The following is a 19,294-nucleotide window of genomic DNA, read 5'->3' on the forward strand; positions in this document are numbered from 1 at the left end:
TAGCATCTTGAAAACAGTGTTTTCACTCATTTTAATGGAGCTTGAGAGATTTAATGTCAGGTAAAAATATAGTTAAATGTTCTCAAGTCTTTTCAAATGACTAGACCTCATTGGCAAAATATGCCAATAAACATGTAAAACTAATAATACGTATTTGTTGCTTTGTTTTATGAGTCCCAAAGCATGAATTCATAACCCATCTTTCCAAAAAGAATAGTAGTGTTTTATATGTTGAAATATATTAGGCTAGATGTACATTCCATACTTTATGCTCGAGGGGAAAATATAGTTAATCCTGTGCAGAGGTAGGTGTTGCGCTTTCCAAGAGCCACGTATCTTAACTGATCCTGTGGACATCCTTGTAAAATTCATTTTGTGTGGTCTTTTATGCAAACTGTAGCCCAGAATGCCTAATACGTTTTAATGAGTTCAGTTAATTTCTCCTTCCAAAATTGAGACACAAAGAAAGACGTGTTTTCTGATGACATTTGAAAAGAGATGGAGTCAACGATGCAGAGACGCAGGAAGGTTGTTCCAGGCGGCAAGATGTACAGAGGAAGAGGCTTCTGCACCAGCGAGGGTGGTGGGACATTGCCAAAGTACAGTGAGAACCGGGTGGGCGAGGGAGAGATGAGGTCAGCTGGAGAAACTCCATCAGGAGTGAAAGCTGTTTTGTCTGGATCTGGAAATGCACAGAGGAGCCGTGAATGGTAAGAGAAGGGAGTCGTGTTTTGGAAGAGGAGAAAGCAAGGGTGTGATAGAGCACGAACAGCGCTGCGGGGCCCGAAGGGGAGTCGCAGCGAGCCAAACGCTAACGATTCAGGTTAGGCAGAGCACGTGCGGCTTCAGCTAGATCCATAGATGTAGGCGATGGAGAGACGCGGATCTCTGCTGATCACAATAGTTGCTCATCACGTAGCGTTGAGACAGGTAATAAGTTCCTGGCTAAAGACGGTATTTCAGAAGGACATCTGCTCGTGCTTTTCAGGTTCAAAAGGCAGAGACTCTCACTTCCTTGTGGCTCGCTCAAATGTTTAGTCATTCTCACTGTTGAAAAATGTGTGTATAGTGGCTTGTTTTGAAATTGTGTGGTTTCACTTTTGCAGGTGTTAAGCATCAGTCACTTTCTCAAGCAAATGAGAGCCACTGGCCATGTGGTGCTTGGGTTTTGGGGTTTTTTTTTTTTGTATTTTTTCCCAGTTTACCCCCCACCCCCTGTAAAAATGACTTTTACGTTTGTACAAGACCACCTCTCTGTCTTTCAGACCAGGAAAAAAAAAAATCAAAGTCTCGGACTGTCATTATAGACCATTTTCCCAGTAGCGTTATCATTCTCCACGTTTTCAACATTGCATGCTAGCAACACAGACAAAAGTGTTCCAGCATTTGGCTCCCCACTCACACGAGTAGCAGTAACATCTCTTTATATATTAAAGTAACATATTAGTCCTCTTGTCTTTATACAAAACTTAAGTCTGTTCTGTCCATACAGTTTTCCCAATTAAAGCTGTGGTCTCAAGGAATGAGAGTAGGTTGGTTTGGCTGGACCTCTTTTGAAGTGTTCTTGTGCACCCGGCACAGCGTGGGGAGCTGAAAACGTCCTTGCTTAGTGTCAGCACTGCTCAGCAACAGCTAAACCATCAGGGTGTAATCAGCGTTATTTTCATACCAAATCCAAAACACAGCACTATACCAGCGACTAGGAAGAAAATGAACTCTATCCCAGCCGAAACCAGGACAATTATATATCTGTCCTTTAGGCCTTATTAAATTATCCAAAAGTGTTTCATCTCATTAGCTAGTGTCTTATCTGTGGTGTTTAATTGAGTGCTTTTAGGAAAGTCTGGATGGAATGATCCAGACTAACTTGGCCTGTAGTTATCTGCCTCTTTTCCTTGTTCTTTTCTATATTGGCATTCCATAAAATACCCTGCCAGCTGCTTGAGTTTATCTAAAAATCTAAGACTGTTAATAGAAATTGAATATTAGAAGATGGGGGTTTTCATAATTTCTAACTTAGCGCTTTTTCTTATTATTTTTTTGATACTGCCTTCCTTTGGCTATTGAAGCCAATTTTAGCCAAAGTTGTCCATTATTGATAGTAAAAAAGCTAGAATTTCATTATCAAAGAGCTCTTTAAAATAAGGTTCTGTTTATATTTTTCAGTCTGCTATTTTTCCTTGATCAACTTTGTGTATGGCTTTATTCTGCTTTGAGAAATACAGATGCGTTCCCGGTTCAGACTGTCCTCTGTCTACGTGGAAAGTAATCAGGTCATGATCATTGGTGTTTGCCCAAAGGCGTAGTTCAGTTTAGCAATTGATTTTTTTCGTTTTAAACAGTTACAGTAGGGACCAAAATATGTGCAATAACTTCTATGCAAGAAAATTGGCATTGGTTAGAACTGATCTAGCAATAATACCAAGGTTATAGATGGACAAATGTGGTTTTGCTTTTGCTACTTAGTAAAGAAAGGAGCTTTGTTGGTTTTGTTTGTTTGGGGTTTTTTTAAGAAATGAAATTGGGAAGGGATTAAAATAATGTTAGTGAGTGCTGTCAGATTCAGAAAGTTATTTTAAGAAAAAAACAAAATGCAAACCTGTCGTGGTTTAGCCCCAGCCAACAGCTCAGCACCACGCAGCCGCTCGCTCACTGCCCCTACCCCGGTGGGATGGGGGAGAGAATCGGAGGAGTAAGAGTGAGAAACACTCCTGGGGTGAGATAAGAACAGTTTAATAATTGAAACAAAATAAAGTGCAATGGTAGTAGTAAAAATAACAATATAATAATAATAATAATAATAATAATAATACCCAAAGCAAGTGATGCCCAATGCAATTGCTCACCACCCGCCGACCAATGCCCAGCCCGTCCCCGAGCAGCGATCGCTGCTCCCCGGCCAACCCCCCCCAGTTTCTATACTGCCCATGACGCCGTATGGTATGGAATGGCCCTTGGGGCAGTTGGGATCAACTCTTCTGGCTGTGCCCCCTCCCAGCTTCTTGTGCCCCTGGCAGAGCATGGGAAGCTGGAAAGTCCTTGACTGGTGTCAGCACTGCTCAGCAACAACTACACCATCAGTGTGTTATCAGTGTTATTCTCATCCTAAATCCAAACCACAGCACTACACCAGCTGCTAGGAAGAAAATTAACTCTATCCCAGCCGAAACCAGGACAAATCCATACCTCAGGTGTGTTGCATCCTTGAATGGTGAATTGATCCTTTTGCTGGAAAACATGAATGAGTTTTGCTGATACGATGAGCGCCTCAGCCAGGTGTTCAAATGGAGATGCTTTCTTGAGCTTAATTGAGCTTTCTTGAGGTTAATTCTTGAGATGCTTTATTTCAAGCGGCGTGCTAGCAATAGGGACTGTGGGTAAAGAGGACCATTGGTATGTGAGGAGCTGCAGAGAGCCCCGGAGCTCCAGGGGAAGCTGTGCTGGGATCCCAGGCTTCTCATCTCTGCGGACTGGCTCCCACTCTGAAATACTTAGCAGTGTGTTTTGTGTTGGGCAGCTATCAAGACTGATACAAAGCCCGCAGATGCCAAGAAGACCTCTGCAAAGTCGCCATCAGGTAACGTTGTTCAGTTTCCATCTAAATCAAATCCTCCTCGTTCGGGGCTGTGTTAATTAAGCGGGACACTGTACGTCTTTGGGACTCTGAGGAAGTTTGTATAAATGGCCTCTGACGCATCTTTCTCCCCCCTTCCCTCCAACTATCGCTGTGATAATTGTAGCAGACTTGAGCCGCCCTAAGAGCGCTACTGGAAACGCAGTAAAAAGTAGTGCCACCACTCCTACCACCACCTCCAGCGCGCCTGCTTTAGCTGGAGTAGCCACCGGTCGTCCCAAAGCCAAGCCTGCCGCAAGCAAACCCACCACAACCTCAACTGCAACAGCAGATGCTAAAAAAACAACCGCAAAGGCTCCGACTAAACCCAGCGCTGTTTCCAAGCCACCTCGCCCGACCAGCAGTGTTTCTGCTCCAGATCTGAAAAACGTACGTTCCAAAATCGGATCAACAGATAATATTAAACATCAGCCTGGTGGAGGAAAGGTAAGTTTCTTCAAATTTGATAACAATATGCGCTTTGGAACAGTAGCTCTTAAGCATCATGGGTGCTCTTTGCTAATTTTGGTGGCTGTATCCTCACTGCTCTTCTCATTTATGCTCTGCAGAGCTCCTCTTTGGGTTCTTGGTTTATGCACAAGGCATTAACAAGGCAGCGATAGTAGCGTACAGAAGGAATCCGCCTTAAGAGCCTTCATTGCTTACTGGCATACGTGCAGGAATTCAGAACTCTGCGGTTCTGTTTTTCTGTCGTACGCCTTGACATAGAAACTAGCTGCTATTGAAAGCTCAAAACCTTGTCTATATTCCAAAACTTTGCCTTTGAATAGAGGAATTGAGTCTGCTGAATGGTGCAGAAGGTGGAATAATGCACTACGATGCAGGAAATCTGGATTCAGGAGCAAGCTCCACAGGACCTTTCCCAGGTCTAGGAACGGGGACTCAGTTCAACTTGTCAGGCCTGAAGCTGGTATGAAATGGGTCTGTGTATGCTGCTCTTCGGATAACTTCTGGTGGCCACGAGGAAAGAGGAGGGTAGTTTTGAATGAGCTGTAGGGAAAAGCGTGTACACAGATATAACTTGAGGCTCTCAGTCAGTAATGGTCTTAAATTACACTTTCACTGTGAATGTCTACCTGACCAAATGTGTTAGCAGCTTGCCCATAGTCAGAGGGCTTTAATTTCCACAAAGTGGAAGAAATTTGCCCACTTATCTTTGCTGCAGGTCTACAGTAATGAATAACTCAGCATCTAACTCTAATCTGATGCCAAGAGAGCACGTTTCATGCTGGGAGCCTTAATCTCCTCTCAGCACGCTCAAGTCAAGGGCATTCTTGGGCTGTGGTGGTGTGTGTCACAGGCAGCATCGGTACAGCACGGATTTATCCTTCGGAGTGCAGAGTATCTCAGTTGTACAATATCATAGTACAGACCTCAGGGCTTAGAGGTCTAGAGGACAGGAACTGCCACTCCCCGAATCGGAGTTTCTGGAAATGACAAACCAAGTCAGCTGAAAAACTGGGAGGCAAGCAGGAGGGTGACCCTTTCATGTCCTGTATATTGGAGCCTGAAACCAAAGAGAAGTTCAGAAAGCCGCCTGCCATCTGGTCAGAAGGAGCACATGAGATTGTGCCGTTATTTTACACTGTGCTAGGGTTCTCAGGATTGCAGAGCTTTTTTAGCTTACAGGGTTATTGTGTCAGTTTAAGGGAATTTATTTTTACATTTAATTGTACTGTCCTTTATTTTCTAAATATTTTCATAGAATTGTTAAATCCTAACAATTGTACTTTGAAGAAGATTGTCCTTTTCATAGTCTTATTTACGCTGGGATGTTTTTAGAGAATGAGAATGCCTTAGGAGCGCTGGGGGTTTTTTGTTTACCGTTCTGTTGCTGGTAGGCTAGTGAAATACAGGATTTATGCTGACCCCCCCAAAAAGTGCAAGTTCTGCTGCACTTACCTGGATTTAGAGTAGCAGACGAATGGATATTCTCAGGCAGTTGCTGATTTTTTTTTTCTAAAAACCTGTAAATTTTCATTCAGTTTTCTGCTTAGCTGGATTAGCTAGGTCCACCTGCATTTGATTAGTTAAAAACTAAATCAGCTGTTGATCTCAACGCCTGAGTCAAACCAGGGCGCGGGTGCCAAATCAGAGATGGAAGCACAGTGCATGTGTATCCAACAGAGCTCTTAGAGCTCGAAGGCAAAGAAAATCAGCCAGTGGATGTGTTTGCCCCTACGATCTGTATCATGGCCCCCGTGTGAAGGAGGTGGTACCGCACTGCTGTTGGGTTACTGAAAGATTGGGTTTCATTTTTTGGCAGAATGTAATGTACTGGGCTCACCTGGAGACCTGCCCTCGTGACTGTTGGGGAAATGATGAGATACCGATGAAGGGCACCCACGAGCTTTTTGAGAAATGGAGAACTTGATTAGTGCTTTATGGCCGCGGGGTGCCTGTTTCATCCCATGTCTGAGTGATGTTGCTTCCCCTCCACCCCCTTAGTTTTATTGTTCCTGGGCATGGGATTGTACTTTGCCTGAGAATTACAGCATGTGAGAAGTTCTCCTGGGTCATCTGTGCCACTGAGTTTATCTGGGTAGCTTGTGTTCCCGTACTCTCCTGCCCACACTTTTGCTTTTGCTGGTTGAAATCATCCATTTGTCTCCATCTAGGGGAAAATAGAGAAAAAGCCAGAATCAGCTGCTGCTGCACGAAAGTCTGAACCCAGTGCGGTCTCTAAAATGGCTACTACTAAAACAACCGTATCAAAAGAGGGTGCCCCAAAACAGCCCAATGGGAAAGTGAGTTTATTTCAGACTTTTCTCTGTGGGAGATGAAGGAAAACATTTCCATTTTGAGTCACTTTCCCTTCTCTTCAACTCTTCTGCTTTCTCCTGTCAGTGTCACTGTTCCTTGCACAGACACTCCTCCGATTCTTTCTTGTAGACCCTGAGATGTTTTCAGATGAACACGTTCAGAGATCACTGTCATAGGTATCTTTTCCGTGCCTGCTGTAAATGTTTTCAGAGCAGAGTCCTCCATTTTCGCTTTTAGGGAGACAGGCCTAACTTTGAGGCGGAGGTTTCCCTTAAGACCGCTTCTTCATACACAGCACTAGTTTGTAACGAGGAGGAGAGAGCGTTAGTTCATTAAGACATTAAGGACTCGGTCTTTCCTGCAATATTCCCGACCCGGACGTACCAAAACCCTTTAATTCCACGCATGAGGCGGTCAGCGTTTGACGGGTTACTCCGAAGCTGTCGTGACGTGGTGTTTCGGCACGAGTGGGTGGGGAGTGCGGCAGGAGGGCCTGCAGTGCTGGCTTAATTCAGATGTTGTCAGGCAGAGCCTGTTAACGAATGGATGGGATTTGTACCTCTAGAGAAGTCAGTAAATTATAAGTCAGTCATTATAAACTGCCACGGCACGAGTACGTTTTCAGAGCTGCTGTTGCACTGAATCCAGTCTTTCTGAACTGGCTAAGGAGCTTTCGGAAACCTGCTAAAGTGAGAATGTTCTGGTGATTCCTTTTGCGCTTCGAATTTATCACCTCTTTCTAGAGAGTACTCTAGATACAGCTTCTGCCACGTTTCGTGCTGTTAAATAACTCCTAGACTAAACACGTGTCGTAACTAACCTTTGTGAACACGGGCCTCTTACTCTAACTCAGTTACTACGTTCGTGAGTAAAAGCTCACTTGGCATTACTCCTTCTGTATGTTGAAAAAGTCCAAGTCATTTTAGTTTAAAGGAGAAACAATTTAGTTAACATCAGACGCGTCTGATTACAATTTAACTGAAGGTTTGACGACCTTCATCAGAAGAATTGTTTCTCAGACCGGGCTTTACTGCCCCGCGCTTTCGAAAGACGTTACCCGAGCCTGGAGTCAATCCAGGCAAACGGCAGTGAAGCGCAGACACCGAGCAGTTCGTAGCGGCGTTGGAAGTGGTGACCCCATGGCTTTGATCCGGGGGGGGAAGGAGGCAGCTGAGCTGGCTCTCCCTGCTCCCGGGAAGCTTCCCAGGGGACGTAGATGAACCCGGCCCTTCGGGCAGGCAGGCGCCCACCCAGCGATGCTAACCCGTAGAGTACATGGAGAAGCTGTCTTCACGGTAGCACCTACGCTCTCGCACTAACACTGTCTGTGCAGCCTCTTGTTTCGTTCACTTTTTTTCCTCACTCTCCTCCTCAGTTGCTTTCACACCTAATACTAAAGTTGGATTGAGTTTAACACAACTCCTTGTTTATCCACCGTGTTAGAGCGTCCACTCCAGCCTGCCGTATGACAACTCTAACCAGTCCTCTTCCCTTGTGTTGTTTTCCATTCTGTAACATTCCAGGTCCAGATAGTCTCCAAAAAAGCGAACTACAGCCATGTTCAGTCCAAGTGTGGTTCCAAGGACAATATTAAGCATGTCCCTGGAGGTGGGAATGTAAGTATGGGCTCTGGGCAAGCTGTCTTTCTACTAACTCCTTCTCTTGTACTATGTTTTTATATGTCAGTCACATATACATATACACATATACAACACAATGCTGTGTTTCAGGCAGAAAGGTGTGGCAGAGTTTCAGGGCTTCTGGAAATAACGTAGGCTGGAGAAATTTTTTTTTTTTTTCCCCCCATGGGATGCTAGGTTGAATGTATGTGTCTTGTTTCATAGTACTACAAATACACCTGACCTATTTCTTGCATGGTTTACGTGGTGTTCATGACCAAATGTAGGACGTGCGCGTTGTTGACCCCCAGGAGTTAGTGCACCATGGGTTCCCTCTGCAGTCAATGGAGGCACCTCATCAGTCCTCTGACCTATTTTAGATGTCTGATTTTTTTAGATGAAATGAACTGTGGCCTAGAAGTGCCTGTTACTCTTCACTGGCTAATAGAGCAAGCCTGAATCAGATTAATTTCATTTCTTGTTTCACAAAAAGGGAGACTTCAAAAAAGGAGGAGGAAGAGACTCTGGGACTTAATCTTTGAGCTGTTCTAAATTTGAAGGCTACTGGTATCTCTGGCAGCAGAGTTGAGCTTACTAAAATAGAAGGCTAATCTTGTAATGTCTGTGTACTTGGTTTGGAGTATTATATCCTGAAAGCATCTGGCAAAAACCCCAAGTTAACTATCTATGTGCTAAAGCTTTTGAAAACATGACTATAGTTTGGCAGGCTTGTTTCCTTGTGGGCAAATCTGTGCTACCTTAACAAAGCTATGCCAGGCTGTTTGTACTAGGGATAGTTTACAGAAATACAAAGATTGGACGGTTTCAAAAAGAAGCTGACGTACTTAAGCCCAAGGAAGTTTTTTCCATTGGCGTTTAAATATGCCAGGCTCCTGAGGAGAGATGTCCAGCTATCGCATCTTGTGACACTTTCTCTGGGACCAGCATCAGTGAAACTCTCTGCATCCTTGCTTTGTGTAGTGTTCAAGGCGCAAATATTCAATTTCTGGGGCCAGACTTGCTGTTGCTGTATAGAACACATATGTATGTGTTCTGTTTGATGTCTGGTTCAGCAGATACAAATGCTACATGGGCCTGACTGTGGTGCAAACTGCTGTGGCCACTTTTTTGGGGAAATATATGTGTATTTGTGTTACATATATGTGTAAACCACAAATATGTTGTGGTTTAACCCCAGCCGGCAACTCAGCCCCACCCAGCCGCTCACTCACTCCCCCCCAGCGGGATCGGGGAGAGAATCGGAAGGGTAAAAGTGAGAAAACTCGTGGGTTGAGATAACGACAGTTTAATAGATAAAGCAAAAGCCGCACACGCAAGCAAAGCAAAACAAGGAATTCATTCACTCCTTCTCATCAGTAGGCAGGTGTTCAGCCATCCCCAGGAAAGCCGGGTTCTGCCGTTCTTAACGGTGATTTGGGAAGACAAACATCATCACTCCAAACATCCCCACCTTCCTCCTTCTTCCCCCAGCTCTGTGTGCTGAGCACGACGCCATACGGTGCGGGACATCCCTTGGGTCAGTTGGGGTCAGCTGTCCCGGCCGTGTCCCCTCCCAAACGCTCGTGCCCCCCAGCCTGCTCGCTGGTGGGGTGAGGAGCAGAAAAGGCCTTGGCTGTGTGTCAGCACTGCTCAGCGATATCTAAACCATCCCTGCGTTAGCAACACTGCTTCCAGCACAAATCCCAACCACAGCCCCATATGAAGAAAAGAAGAAAATGAACTCTACCCCAGCCAAAGCCAGCACAATTTGACTAGTTGGCTGAACCTTTACTCTACATGACCGATTCTTCCTTAAATCTTTGCAAGAGGCAACCAAATCTGGGTTCTTAGCAAACTTGTTCCCTACAGGGGGTTGCCAGGATGGTAAGAGACACGCGCGCGTTGAAGTCACGCGCGCAGCGTTCACTTACCTAACCTTGAGTTGCTGGGCACGCATCTCTGCTGCCCTCCTTGCCTTCCCGTTTGCAGATTCTCACCGGTGGTGGGATTTGCCATTCTCACTTGATGTTTCCGTGACTTAACCAACATTTATAGGAGCGCATGCATGTGCGTATGGAGCTTCCCATAGAAATGCTCATGCAGGCAAGTTCTCTGTGCCATAGGAAGAAAAACTGATGTTGAGACCATCAGGTCAGCTAGGTGCCCTCATATAATATTTTTTTAGCTGTGCACATTTGTGTTCCTACTGCATATTTCGTCTGGTTTTGTCACCCACGTTTGGAAGAGACTGCTTGTACATAGCCAGTGTTCCATGGCAGAAGTCCCTTTGGCTATGCTGTTAAAGACCAGCTGTTGTAACTTAACCGTTCATGCTCTCGAAGGAGCTGTGTTTTATAAACCACTTTAATTTTGCTACTCTTACCTTGTACAGCCTTTTAGTGGACAACAAGTCTCGCGCATACTTCTCCTTTTTTTGAGGTCAACAGAAATGTGCTTTAAATGTGAGGGATCTTTTTCTTGCTTGATTAATTACATTAGTGAACTATTCTTTCTTCTAATAAATCACCAAATCTGTCCTTTCCTCTTTACATCTGCTCTCCTGTCCTGGGGACGTTCCCAACTCTAGGGGACAAGCGTGTGCCTGCTTTCTTTTTCTCTTACTCCAAATTCTCCTTTTACCGCTGCACTTTTTCTCCTTGCTCAGCTACTTGAGCGTTTTGCTTTGAGAACAGAGAATAAAGTGCTGCTTATTCCCAGGTTCCAAATGCCCCCAAAGCAGCCTCAGGCAGTCGTTCCCACCATCCAACACCCCCAAACCCAGCACTGCCTGTACCAATGTGAGTAGGCGAGGTGCAGCAGCCGGTCTGGCTTCCTAGAAAAGTGTTTCCTTTTTGTTCATTTTTATATCTGCTCACTCCCTTTGGGGCACTGTAATATTAGCGTCCAAGATGTTTTCTTGTTCATCTAGTTACGGTGATCACTTCTGATAGAAGACTTCCCGATGTTTAATTCCTGAACTGCACTGCTGATGGGGGATGTCTGGAAAATCTGTTGTTCTAGTCTGTGGCTTCAGTTAAAGCTTTTAGGAATCCTGTGGACGAGAGCTGTGGTTAGTAGCAAATTATGATTCAGCTTTAGGGTTGCTCTGGTAGGAGTGATGGACATCCTACCTAAGTGGTTCCTAGCTGGTGCGCTCTGTTTGGGTACCCATTTTGCCTTCTATACACAGAGCTAATGTCTTCTCCCCTCCAGGATACCCAAGAAGACATGTTCAAAAGCAGTAGATATTGTTCCTACTCACGTTGTATTTGCCAGAAGTATCTTGACACAAGGTCAGGTTTCCTGGGTAAAAGCTTTTATTGCGCTTTAGTATTTCCCCCCTCTCTTTTTAAAGAAAGCAACAGTAAAGAGGTAGATCTTACAAAGTGCGGGTAGCGTACATGTTGTTGAAGTTTTAACAAGGTGATTTGGAATGTTCATATGTTTCTCTGCCCTTTGGTTTGACCTGTTTAGCTGGATTGGGAAATGGTCAGAGATAGAAAATCTAAGAAGAAATGAGGATGACACTTCCCATCTGAGCCTCTGTATCAAGATTAGATTGGATATTAGGAAAAATTTCTTCACGGAAAGGGTAGTCAAGCACTGGAACAGGCTGCCCAGAGAGGTGGGGGAGTCCCCATCCCTGGAGGGGTTCAAAGAACGGGCAGAGGTGGCACTTTGGGCCATGGTTTAGTGGGCATGGGGGTGCTGGGTTGATGATTGGACTGATGATCTTCGAGACCCTTTCCAATCTTAGTGATTCCCAGTTTTTACTCTCATTATGAATGATCCAGCCACCAAGCCAGGAGGCGTGGGGTTGCTACTCTCCCCTTAATTGGTTTAGTGGTGGCCTTGGCAGTGTGAGGTTACTGGTTGGACTGGATGATCTTAAAGGGCTTTTCCAACCTAAACGATTCTATGATTCTGAGATTCCAAGCTTTCAGATCTAAGGTTTATTTCTGGCACCAGAGTCTGAGTGTTTGGCTCTGTAAATGCAAGCCTAAGCTTTTAAATGTGTCTCCCTTTGCAAACTCAAAACAACTGATGTTAGAAATCTTACCAGAAATACACTTCCATTTAGGTATAATTGTTTGGATCCCCAGGTGAAATCATGAGGAGTCATAGCTGGGTATGTCTGGCCTAGCTGATAACAAACATTATTATTTTAAAATGCATTCTGTGAAATAAATTTAGTTTTATTCCAGTTCCAAGCAAACAAGTACTCATTATAAAAGCTGTAGTAACTTTACTAGCAACCCCCAAGAAAATCAAATTCAGTAGTCGTAATCTCACCTTTTCGGAGTGTCTGGTGTCACTGAGTCAGGGTACATGAACATGGAACAGCGTAGCAGGAGGCTGAACTGTGCTGTGCTACTGATTCTGAGCAAACAAGACATCAGGGCTTTGACTCATCCCTCCTCACAAGTACCAGGAGGATTCATGCTTCCTGAGAAAGACGTGTTGCAAATTATCATGGTAATTCTCAATAAGCTTGTAGAGTAGCTTGTAAGTGAACGAATTCTTGAGATGTTCAAAAAGAAAGATTCTGATTTTGTCTGCGAGATTATCTATAGCAGAGCTTTCTGTGCACGTAGGTGCCAGCTGGTGGTTGCTGACACGATTGGGAGAGGTGATCCTTTTAACGTTACTGCCAAAAAAACCCAGATTTTTCCCATGGAAAGTTATAATGTCAACTTAGTAGGGGGTTAGACCAGATGACCATAAGCTCCTTCCAGTATAAATTATCCTATGTCTGTATGAAATGAAAGATCTCCAAGTAGTTAGACAAGAAGTTAATTCTGGAATAGAGGAATTTTTCATCCACCTGGAGCTGGAGAAGGAATTTTAAAGATGTCAGAAATGGGGCTCTGTACATAGCACTTGGTCCAGGTGTCGGAAATCAAATATTTTTTGAGCAAAAAGACATAAAACCTGTGACATTTTGACTCCACCTTTGTCCTACCCCAGAGAAGACACTTCTCCCCAAACTCAAACTGATGTCCACAAATACCATGCTGGAATATTTGGCTCATTGACTTGGAAGAAGGTCATTTACTGAGTCACGAATACCTCATCATTGCATCACCGAACACTTTTCTCGCTGAAGGCTTTCTATGCCAGCACCAAGTCACTGGTAGAATGAGGTTAAAGGAAATAATACTGGAAAGGAAACAGCTTCCCCACTCCCAGTGTTTTGTCTTTGAGAATGATAGCTTCTTCGAGCAGTTTGTTCCAGCTGTCTGAGGTTCAACAAGGCTCAGTGCCAGGTCCTGCACTTGGGTCGCAACAACCCCATGCAGCGCTCCAGGCTTGGGGAAGAGTGGCTGGAAGCTGCCTGGCAGAAAAGGACCTGGGGGTGTTGGTCGGCAGCGGCTGAACATGAGCCAGCAGCGTGCCCAGGTGGCCAAGGCGGCCAACAGCATCCTGGCTTGTGTCAGGAATAGCGTGGCCAGCGGGAGCAGGGCAGGGATCGTCCCCCTGTGCTCGGCGCTGGGGAGGCCGCACCTGGAATGCTGTGTCCAGTTGTGGGCCCCTCAGCACAAGGAGGACATTGGGGTGCTGGAGCGTGTCCAGAGAAGGGCAGCGGAGCTGGGGAAGGGTCTGGAGCACAGGGCTGGTGGGGAGCGGCTGAGGGAGCTGGGGGTGTTCAGCCTGGAGAAGAGGAGGCTGAGGGGAGACCTGATCGCTCTGCAGCTCCTGGCAGGAGGGGGCAGGGAGGGGGGTCGGGCTCTGCTCCCAAGGAACCAGCGATAGGACGAGAGGAAATGGGCTCAAGCTGCGCCAGGGGAGGTTTAGATTGGATATTGGGAGAAATTTCTTCATGGAAAAAGCACTGGACCAGGCTGCCCAGAGAGGTGGGGGAGTCCCCATCCCTGGAGGGGCTCAAAAAACGGGCAGAGGTGGCACTTGGGGCCATGGTTTAGTGGGCATGGGGGTGTTGGGTTGATGGTTGGGCTGATGATCTTAGACCTCCTTTCCAACCTTAGTGATTCCCAGTTTTACTTTCATTAAAAACTAATCCAGCCCCCAAGCCAGGAAACATGAGATTATGACTCTGCCCTTAATGGGTTTAGTGGTGGAGTTGGCAGTGTTGGGTCAATGGTTGGACTGGATGATCTTAAAGGTCTTTTCCAACCTAAACGATTCTATGATTCTGTGATCCTTCCAGGTGTCCTGCTCTCAGCAGGGAGGGAAGGCCGCTGTGGGGAGGCTGCAGACAAAGCCTGACATTAGATGTGGGTCAGTCTGCACGCTGAACGTGGTCGAGAGAAAAAGTTGCAGCTGGTGGCATGTCTGTGGCCCTGCAGCAAGAGAGTGGCTGAGTAGAACCATGAGATGCCATCTGCCCGAGTGACCGTCTGGAGCTGCCCAGGCAATGGCCCGTGTCTTCAGAGGCAGAGCCAGCGCTGGGCAGAAACAGTCTGGGGAACGTGGCAATGGGATCAGCTTTTTTTGGTCCCTCTCCCAGGTGCTGTTGCATTCCATGAATGTGCCACGAACTCAAGACTCCCATTTCTGGTTGCTGTCCCTCTGTTAGTTTTATCTGGTCTCAATTTCTGTCTGCTCACATTAACCACTTCTGGCTGGTGCAGGCCTTTAAATAATGCTAAAGCTGACTGTAGCGTTTGGCATACAGTGGCTGGGAAATCACCAGGAGAAAATAATGCGCTAGAAAAGGGGTGCAGGGTCCTTAAGTGTGACCTGACGTTTGAGATGGCCCGTTGGCCTCCAGATTCACGGGAAATGTTTCTTTGTGTTGAGTTGTTTCTTTTTGCCTCTTCAGGTGCAGATCCAGAACAAGAAAGTTGACCTTTCCAAAGTGTCCTCCAAGTGTGGCTCTAAAGCAAATATCAAGCATAAGCCAGGTAGAAATTTTACCATTTCCTCGTGATTTGTCTGCAGATACCGAAAGGCATTTAAATGTAGTCCTGGATTGCGACTGAGATGGTTCAAGGGGTTTGTTGCTTTCAGGGAGTATTTCTAGAAGTACTGTCAAGCTTCTTAGCAATTCCGGGTGGTTTCATCAGCGGAGAAGGGGATTAGATGTGGGATTTCATCTTGCCTGTGGAGATAATCTACTGCTTCCACTCAGTTCTCTCCCCCCCCCCCTCCCCATTTAGGGGGGGAGTGTGGATACTTACCACGACTGTTCCAGAGTCTAGAAGCTTCCTCCGTGCTTACAGAGGGCTTTGGGGCTCTCGGAGCGCGTGTGCTAGGGAAGGATAAAGTAACTTCCCTCCAGTTCTTCAAAGCAGACACAAGGGTCGTCTTAGCCTTCAGTTCAGTAGCAGTTCTTGTCTTATGTAAAACACTTTTGGCTCTTTAATGCCATATTATGGGATGAGTGTGCAGGAATCATTTGCTCCCCGCTGAGAACACAGCAATTATTCTGCGTGAATTCCTGTGAATCTCGGGTTCCCTAACCAAGCAATGATCAGCCCACTGCTCAGCTGCAGCATAGGCAAGTCCCGAGTTCAGGGTCCTGTGGCTGCAGGCAGATTCTTTGAACTGTACCTTTGTGGCACCCTGAAGTGCGGTCAGTTCACTGACCTTTGCTGGTTTGTCTGTATCTGAGGGCAGTTACCTGCACAGGAAAGCTCCTGCCCATCAAACATCCGTGCATGAGGACAAGTTCACTGACCAAAGCTGAAAACAAATAGGACAAGCTTGTCTTTGTCCGCTCCTGGGAGCTTCCTGTGCCCTTTCTGCCAGGCTGCTAGGTTGAAAGCAGTTAGACCTTATACACTGAGCACCACGGTTCAGTGCCTCAAAACGTGTTCCCGCTTTGAGAACGTGGTGCCACAAACATGACCTCTGTTTGTTCAGTGCTCTGTAATAACAAGCTGTGCGTGACAATAACTGCTCTTGTCCGGGGCTGATTAAAGCAGAATAATCCATCCAGAATTATCTCGTCAGATGTTTTAACTGAGTTTGTTAGACTGAGTCAGTTGGCTTCCATCGTTGGCCATGCCAAGCTTCCAAAGTGCTGAGGACTGAGTATTTAATGATGTTGCTGGGAAGCAAAGTTGTGCTTAGCAATACTTAAAATTTTTTTTTGAGAAACCTACTGGAATACGGACTGCACGTACAGCCATATATTAATGGGAACTGCAGTATTCTAAATCTAGGAAAACGCTGCTAGAAATCTACAGCTGTTTTCCTGACCTTCATGTTCTCCTGAACCTGAAGCGCTCATCCCGTCCCACGCTTGGCTTCTCCCTGCCTGCGTGGCTGCCTCCCGAGTAGTTCAAGCCGTGGCACACGGGTCTGTGTCAGGGAGGAGCTGTCGGTCCAGGCAGTCCCACAACTGCCAGTGATGGAGTAGAAGTGGGAACGGGTAACGAGCAGAGGAATGCAGTTAACGAAAAGGAGCAGAACTTGTCCCGGCACCGACGACTACGCAGATGGGCTGAGCTGGTGGACCTTGGCAAGGGACACAGAGAGTGGGCAGCTGGTATTAGCCATCAGAAACGCACCCACGTGGGGTCGGGTGGAAGTGGCATTTCACACCTCAAACGGATCGATGAGCAGATCTGCCGAGGCAGTTGGCATGCAGATATCGCCCAGCCTGCCTGTCCGGACGCGTGGAGTTCCCCACCTGAGGGCATCTCCAGAGCTTTGCCATGCAGCCCTGCTTACTTGCTTGGCCTGCGCAGGTGGAGATCCCCAACTTTTGAGCTTAGTTTTTTAAACTGAACCTTACTGGAGAGAGACTGAGACACTAGACGTCTTAGTTGGTCATGTCCCTCCTCCAAAGTACGTTGGGTCCCCAGTGGTTCCTCGGTGGGGCTGGGAAGGGGACAGATCTCAGGTGGGACTCTTCTGGAGGCGTTAATAAACTCCTACACAATCTTCTTCTAGGGGGAGGCGATGTCAAAATTGAGAACCAGAAGCTGAACTTCAAGGAGAAGGCCCAAGCCAAAGTGGGTTCTCTGGACAACGTGGGACACTTACCGGCAGGAGGAACCGTGAAGGTGGGTGCAGCAAGCTCTGGCACATCAGGGTAGGGATTAAATCTGGTTGTTCTCCTTGTCCTGCTGTTGATGTAGTGCAGCTTCTCCACCCCCAGCCTTTCATAGCCATCTGCTTATTTCTGTGGCCTCTGCTGTCAACCCCAGGAGTCAGTATGAGTCAAAAAGGAGAGCGCTACGGACCAGCTCTGTGGCCTGCCTGAATGCGCTCCCCGCTAGGCGCTACCGGGAGGGCTCGTGCTGCGCGTCTGCACCCTTCCTCTGAGAACCCGAGCGCCGGGATTGCTGTGTGAGCTACGAGCCCATCGGAGGAGCTGCCTGCGGCCCTTCCTGCTTTCTTTACCCCCAGTAAAGCTGGTGAGAGCAAGGTGCTCTGTGCTGGGAGACAGCACCCTGCAGCTCTTGGGAGCAGTTTTCAGCCCCTACCGCAGTCCAAAGACCCTTTGTGTGAGGATAAGAAAAGATCGTTGGGCTCTCCTTGCTGTGATTCAGCGCTTCTCCCCCGGAGAACGTAAACCGTCCCCAGCCTCAGCTCTGCAAATCGCAGGTCTCGCTGCAGCAACGCGACATCTGTGCTTAGGGGAGGGAAATCAGCCCCGCTTGAATGACCAAGTGTTGGGTGTGTGGGCTTGACCTGTCACGCCACGTAATGATTAGAGCAGTGCTGGGGATTATGTTTTGGTAGTCACTAGTGCTGGGGCTTTCAGGTAAACCACTTCTGAATTGGCTGGTAGCGCTGGAAGCAGAGAAAACAATCCTGTGCTCCGGCACCAGAACTGTTAAAATATGACTTAGTCTTTGCCCCCAGCAGGACAGACAGACAGAGGAGAAGAAACCCCTTCCAAACACTGAGTGCCCTTGGTTGTCCCAGCATTGTTTTCTTTGAGCACTTTTGTGTTGTGGAAGGGTTTCGAGTTCAGCCTGGTTGAGCTATTGTGTTAAATGCCGTGTGAATTTGAAAGAAATAATCCCTGTCCCAAAGAGCAGATCATGCAGCAGAATTCACAAGTATATTTAGTATGTGCTTAATCATCCCCATTAAAACAAGGCAGGAGGTGACTGCCAGAATATTTGCTGGGGACACATCGGGCCTCTCCTGTCTCCAGTCCTTTATGTAAACTTCAGCCCGTCAAATCGGGGCTCGGTGAAAAGCCGAAAGGAGCTAGAGAAGCTGCTGGTGTGTTGGTAGGGATCGGGAACCTTCTGTAACGGTGCCTGGCTGTTCCGGTTTACTGGAGTGTCTAGTCCATATACCGGCGCTGTTTGCTGGGTACTAGGGTTTTTGTTGAAGTTCTAAAATCTTACCTGTTCAGAATTAGTCTGATCTTTTTTTTTTTAATATTTTTCCCCCATCTTCATGGGTGCAAAGAGTCTCTGTTGATGACACTCTCATCCAGTTTTTTTGGGGGTGGCTCTAGTGTTAGCCTTGTGATAGAGAGACTAAATCATTTCCCTGTTGCGTCCCACAGATCTCAGCCAGTGCTGGCATCGGAGCAGGGGCGGGTGGCACTTCGGGGCTGGCACACACGTCCGAGGGGGCCGGCAGCTCTTGCTCAGCTACCCGCTGCGCCTCTCCTGGAGGCATGGCATTCATCCGAGTCCTGTAGTTCCTGCAGAAGCACCTAGATATCGGTGTTGCACCTAGATACCAGTGTTGCACCTAGATATCGGTGTTGCACCTAGATATCGGTGTTGCACCTAGGTCGGTGTTGCACCTAGATATTGGTGTTGCACCTAGATATCGGTGTTGCACCTAGGTCAGTGTTGCACCTAGATATCGGTGTTGCACCTAGGTCGGTGTTGCACCTAGGTCAGTGTTGCACCTAGATATTGGTGTTGCACCTAGGTCGGTGTTGCACCTAGATACTGGTGTTGCACCTAGATACCGGTGTTGTACCTAGATACCAGTGTTGCACCTAGGTCGGTGTTGCACCTAGATATCGGTGTTGCACCTAGGCCGGTGTTGCACCTAGGTATCGGTGTTGCACCTAGGCCGGTGTTGCACCTAGGTATCGGTGTTGCACCTAGGTATCGGTGTTGCGGTCAGTTCATGGGTGGGCACTTGGAGCCCAGAAGGAAGGCCCGGTGGTTTTGCCACTTGTTGAGTGAGCAGGTACAGAGCCGGTCCGTGGCTGGCATTGCTGCCTGGGCGAGGGCCTGACGTAGTCTTGAGAAGAGCGCAGCAGCTTTATTCCCCACGGATAAGACTTTGTAGGGCAAGGGCATGGGGTAAGAGCAGAGCTGCTTTGGGCTGGAGGGTGCCATGCTCTCCCCGTCCTCCTCCCTGCTGAACGTGGCAGCAAGGG

At 47.1% G+C, this 19,294-nt stretch overlaps 1 protein-coding gene across 1 annotated transcript in view; it reads left to right on the plus strand.

The window, feature by feature from the left end:
* MAP4 (microtubule associated protein 4) overlaps positions 1 to 19,294 on the plus strand; it is a 135,699-nt gene that overhangs the window by 107,828 nt on the left and 8,577 nt on the right. The window contains exons 15-20 of the mRNA XM_075706514.1: positions 3,518 to 3,577; positions 3,741 to 4,060; positions 6,253 to 6,381; positions 7,921 to 8,013; positions 14,801 to 14,882; positions 16,879 to 16,991. Coding sequence (XP_075562629.1) covers positions 3,518 to 3,577; positions 3,741 to 4,060; positions 6,253 to 6,381; positions 7,921 to 8,013; positions 14,801 to 14,882; positions 16,879 to 16,991 — 797 coding nt within the window. The remainder of the gene's footprint in view (positions 1 to 3,517; positions 3,578 to 3,740; positions 4,061 to 6,252; positions 6,382 to 7,920; positions 8,014 to 14,800; positions 14,883 to 16,878; positions 16,992 to 19,294) is intronic.

Source organism: Pelecanus crispus, chromosome 2 (assembly GCF_030463565.1).
Source record: "Pelecanus crispus isolate bPelCri1 chromosome 2, bPelCri1.pri, whole genome shotgun sequence".
Classification (NCBI taxonomy): Eukaryota; Metazoa; Chordata; class Aves; order Pelecaniformes; family Pelecanidae; genus Pelecanus; species Pelecanus crispus.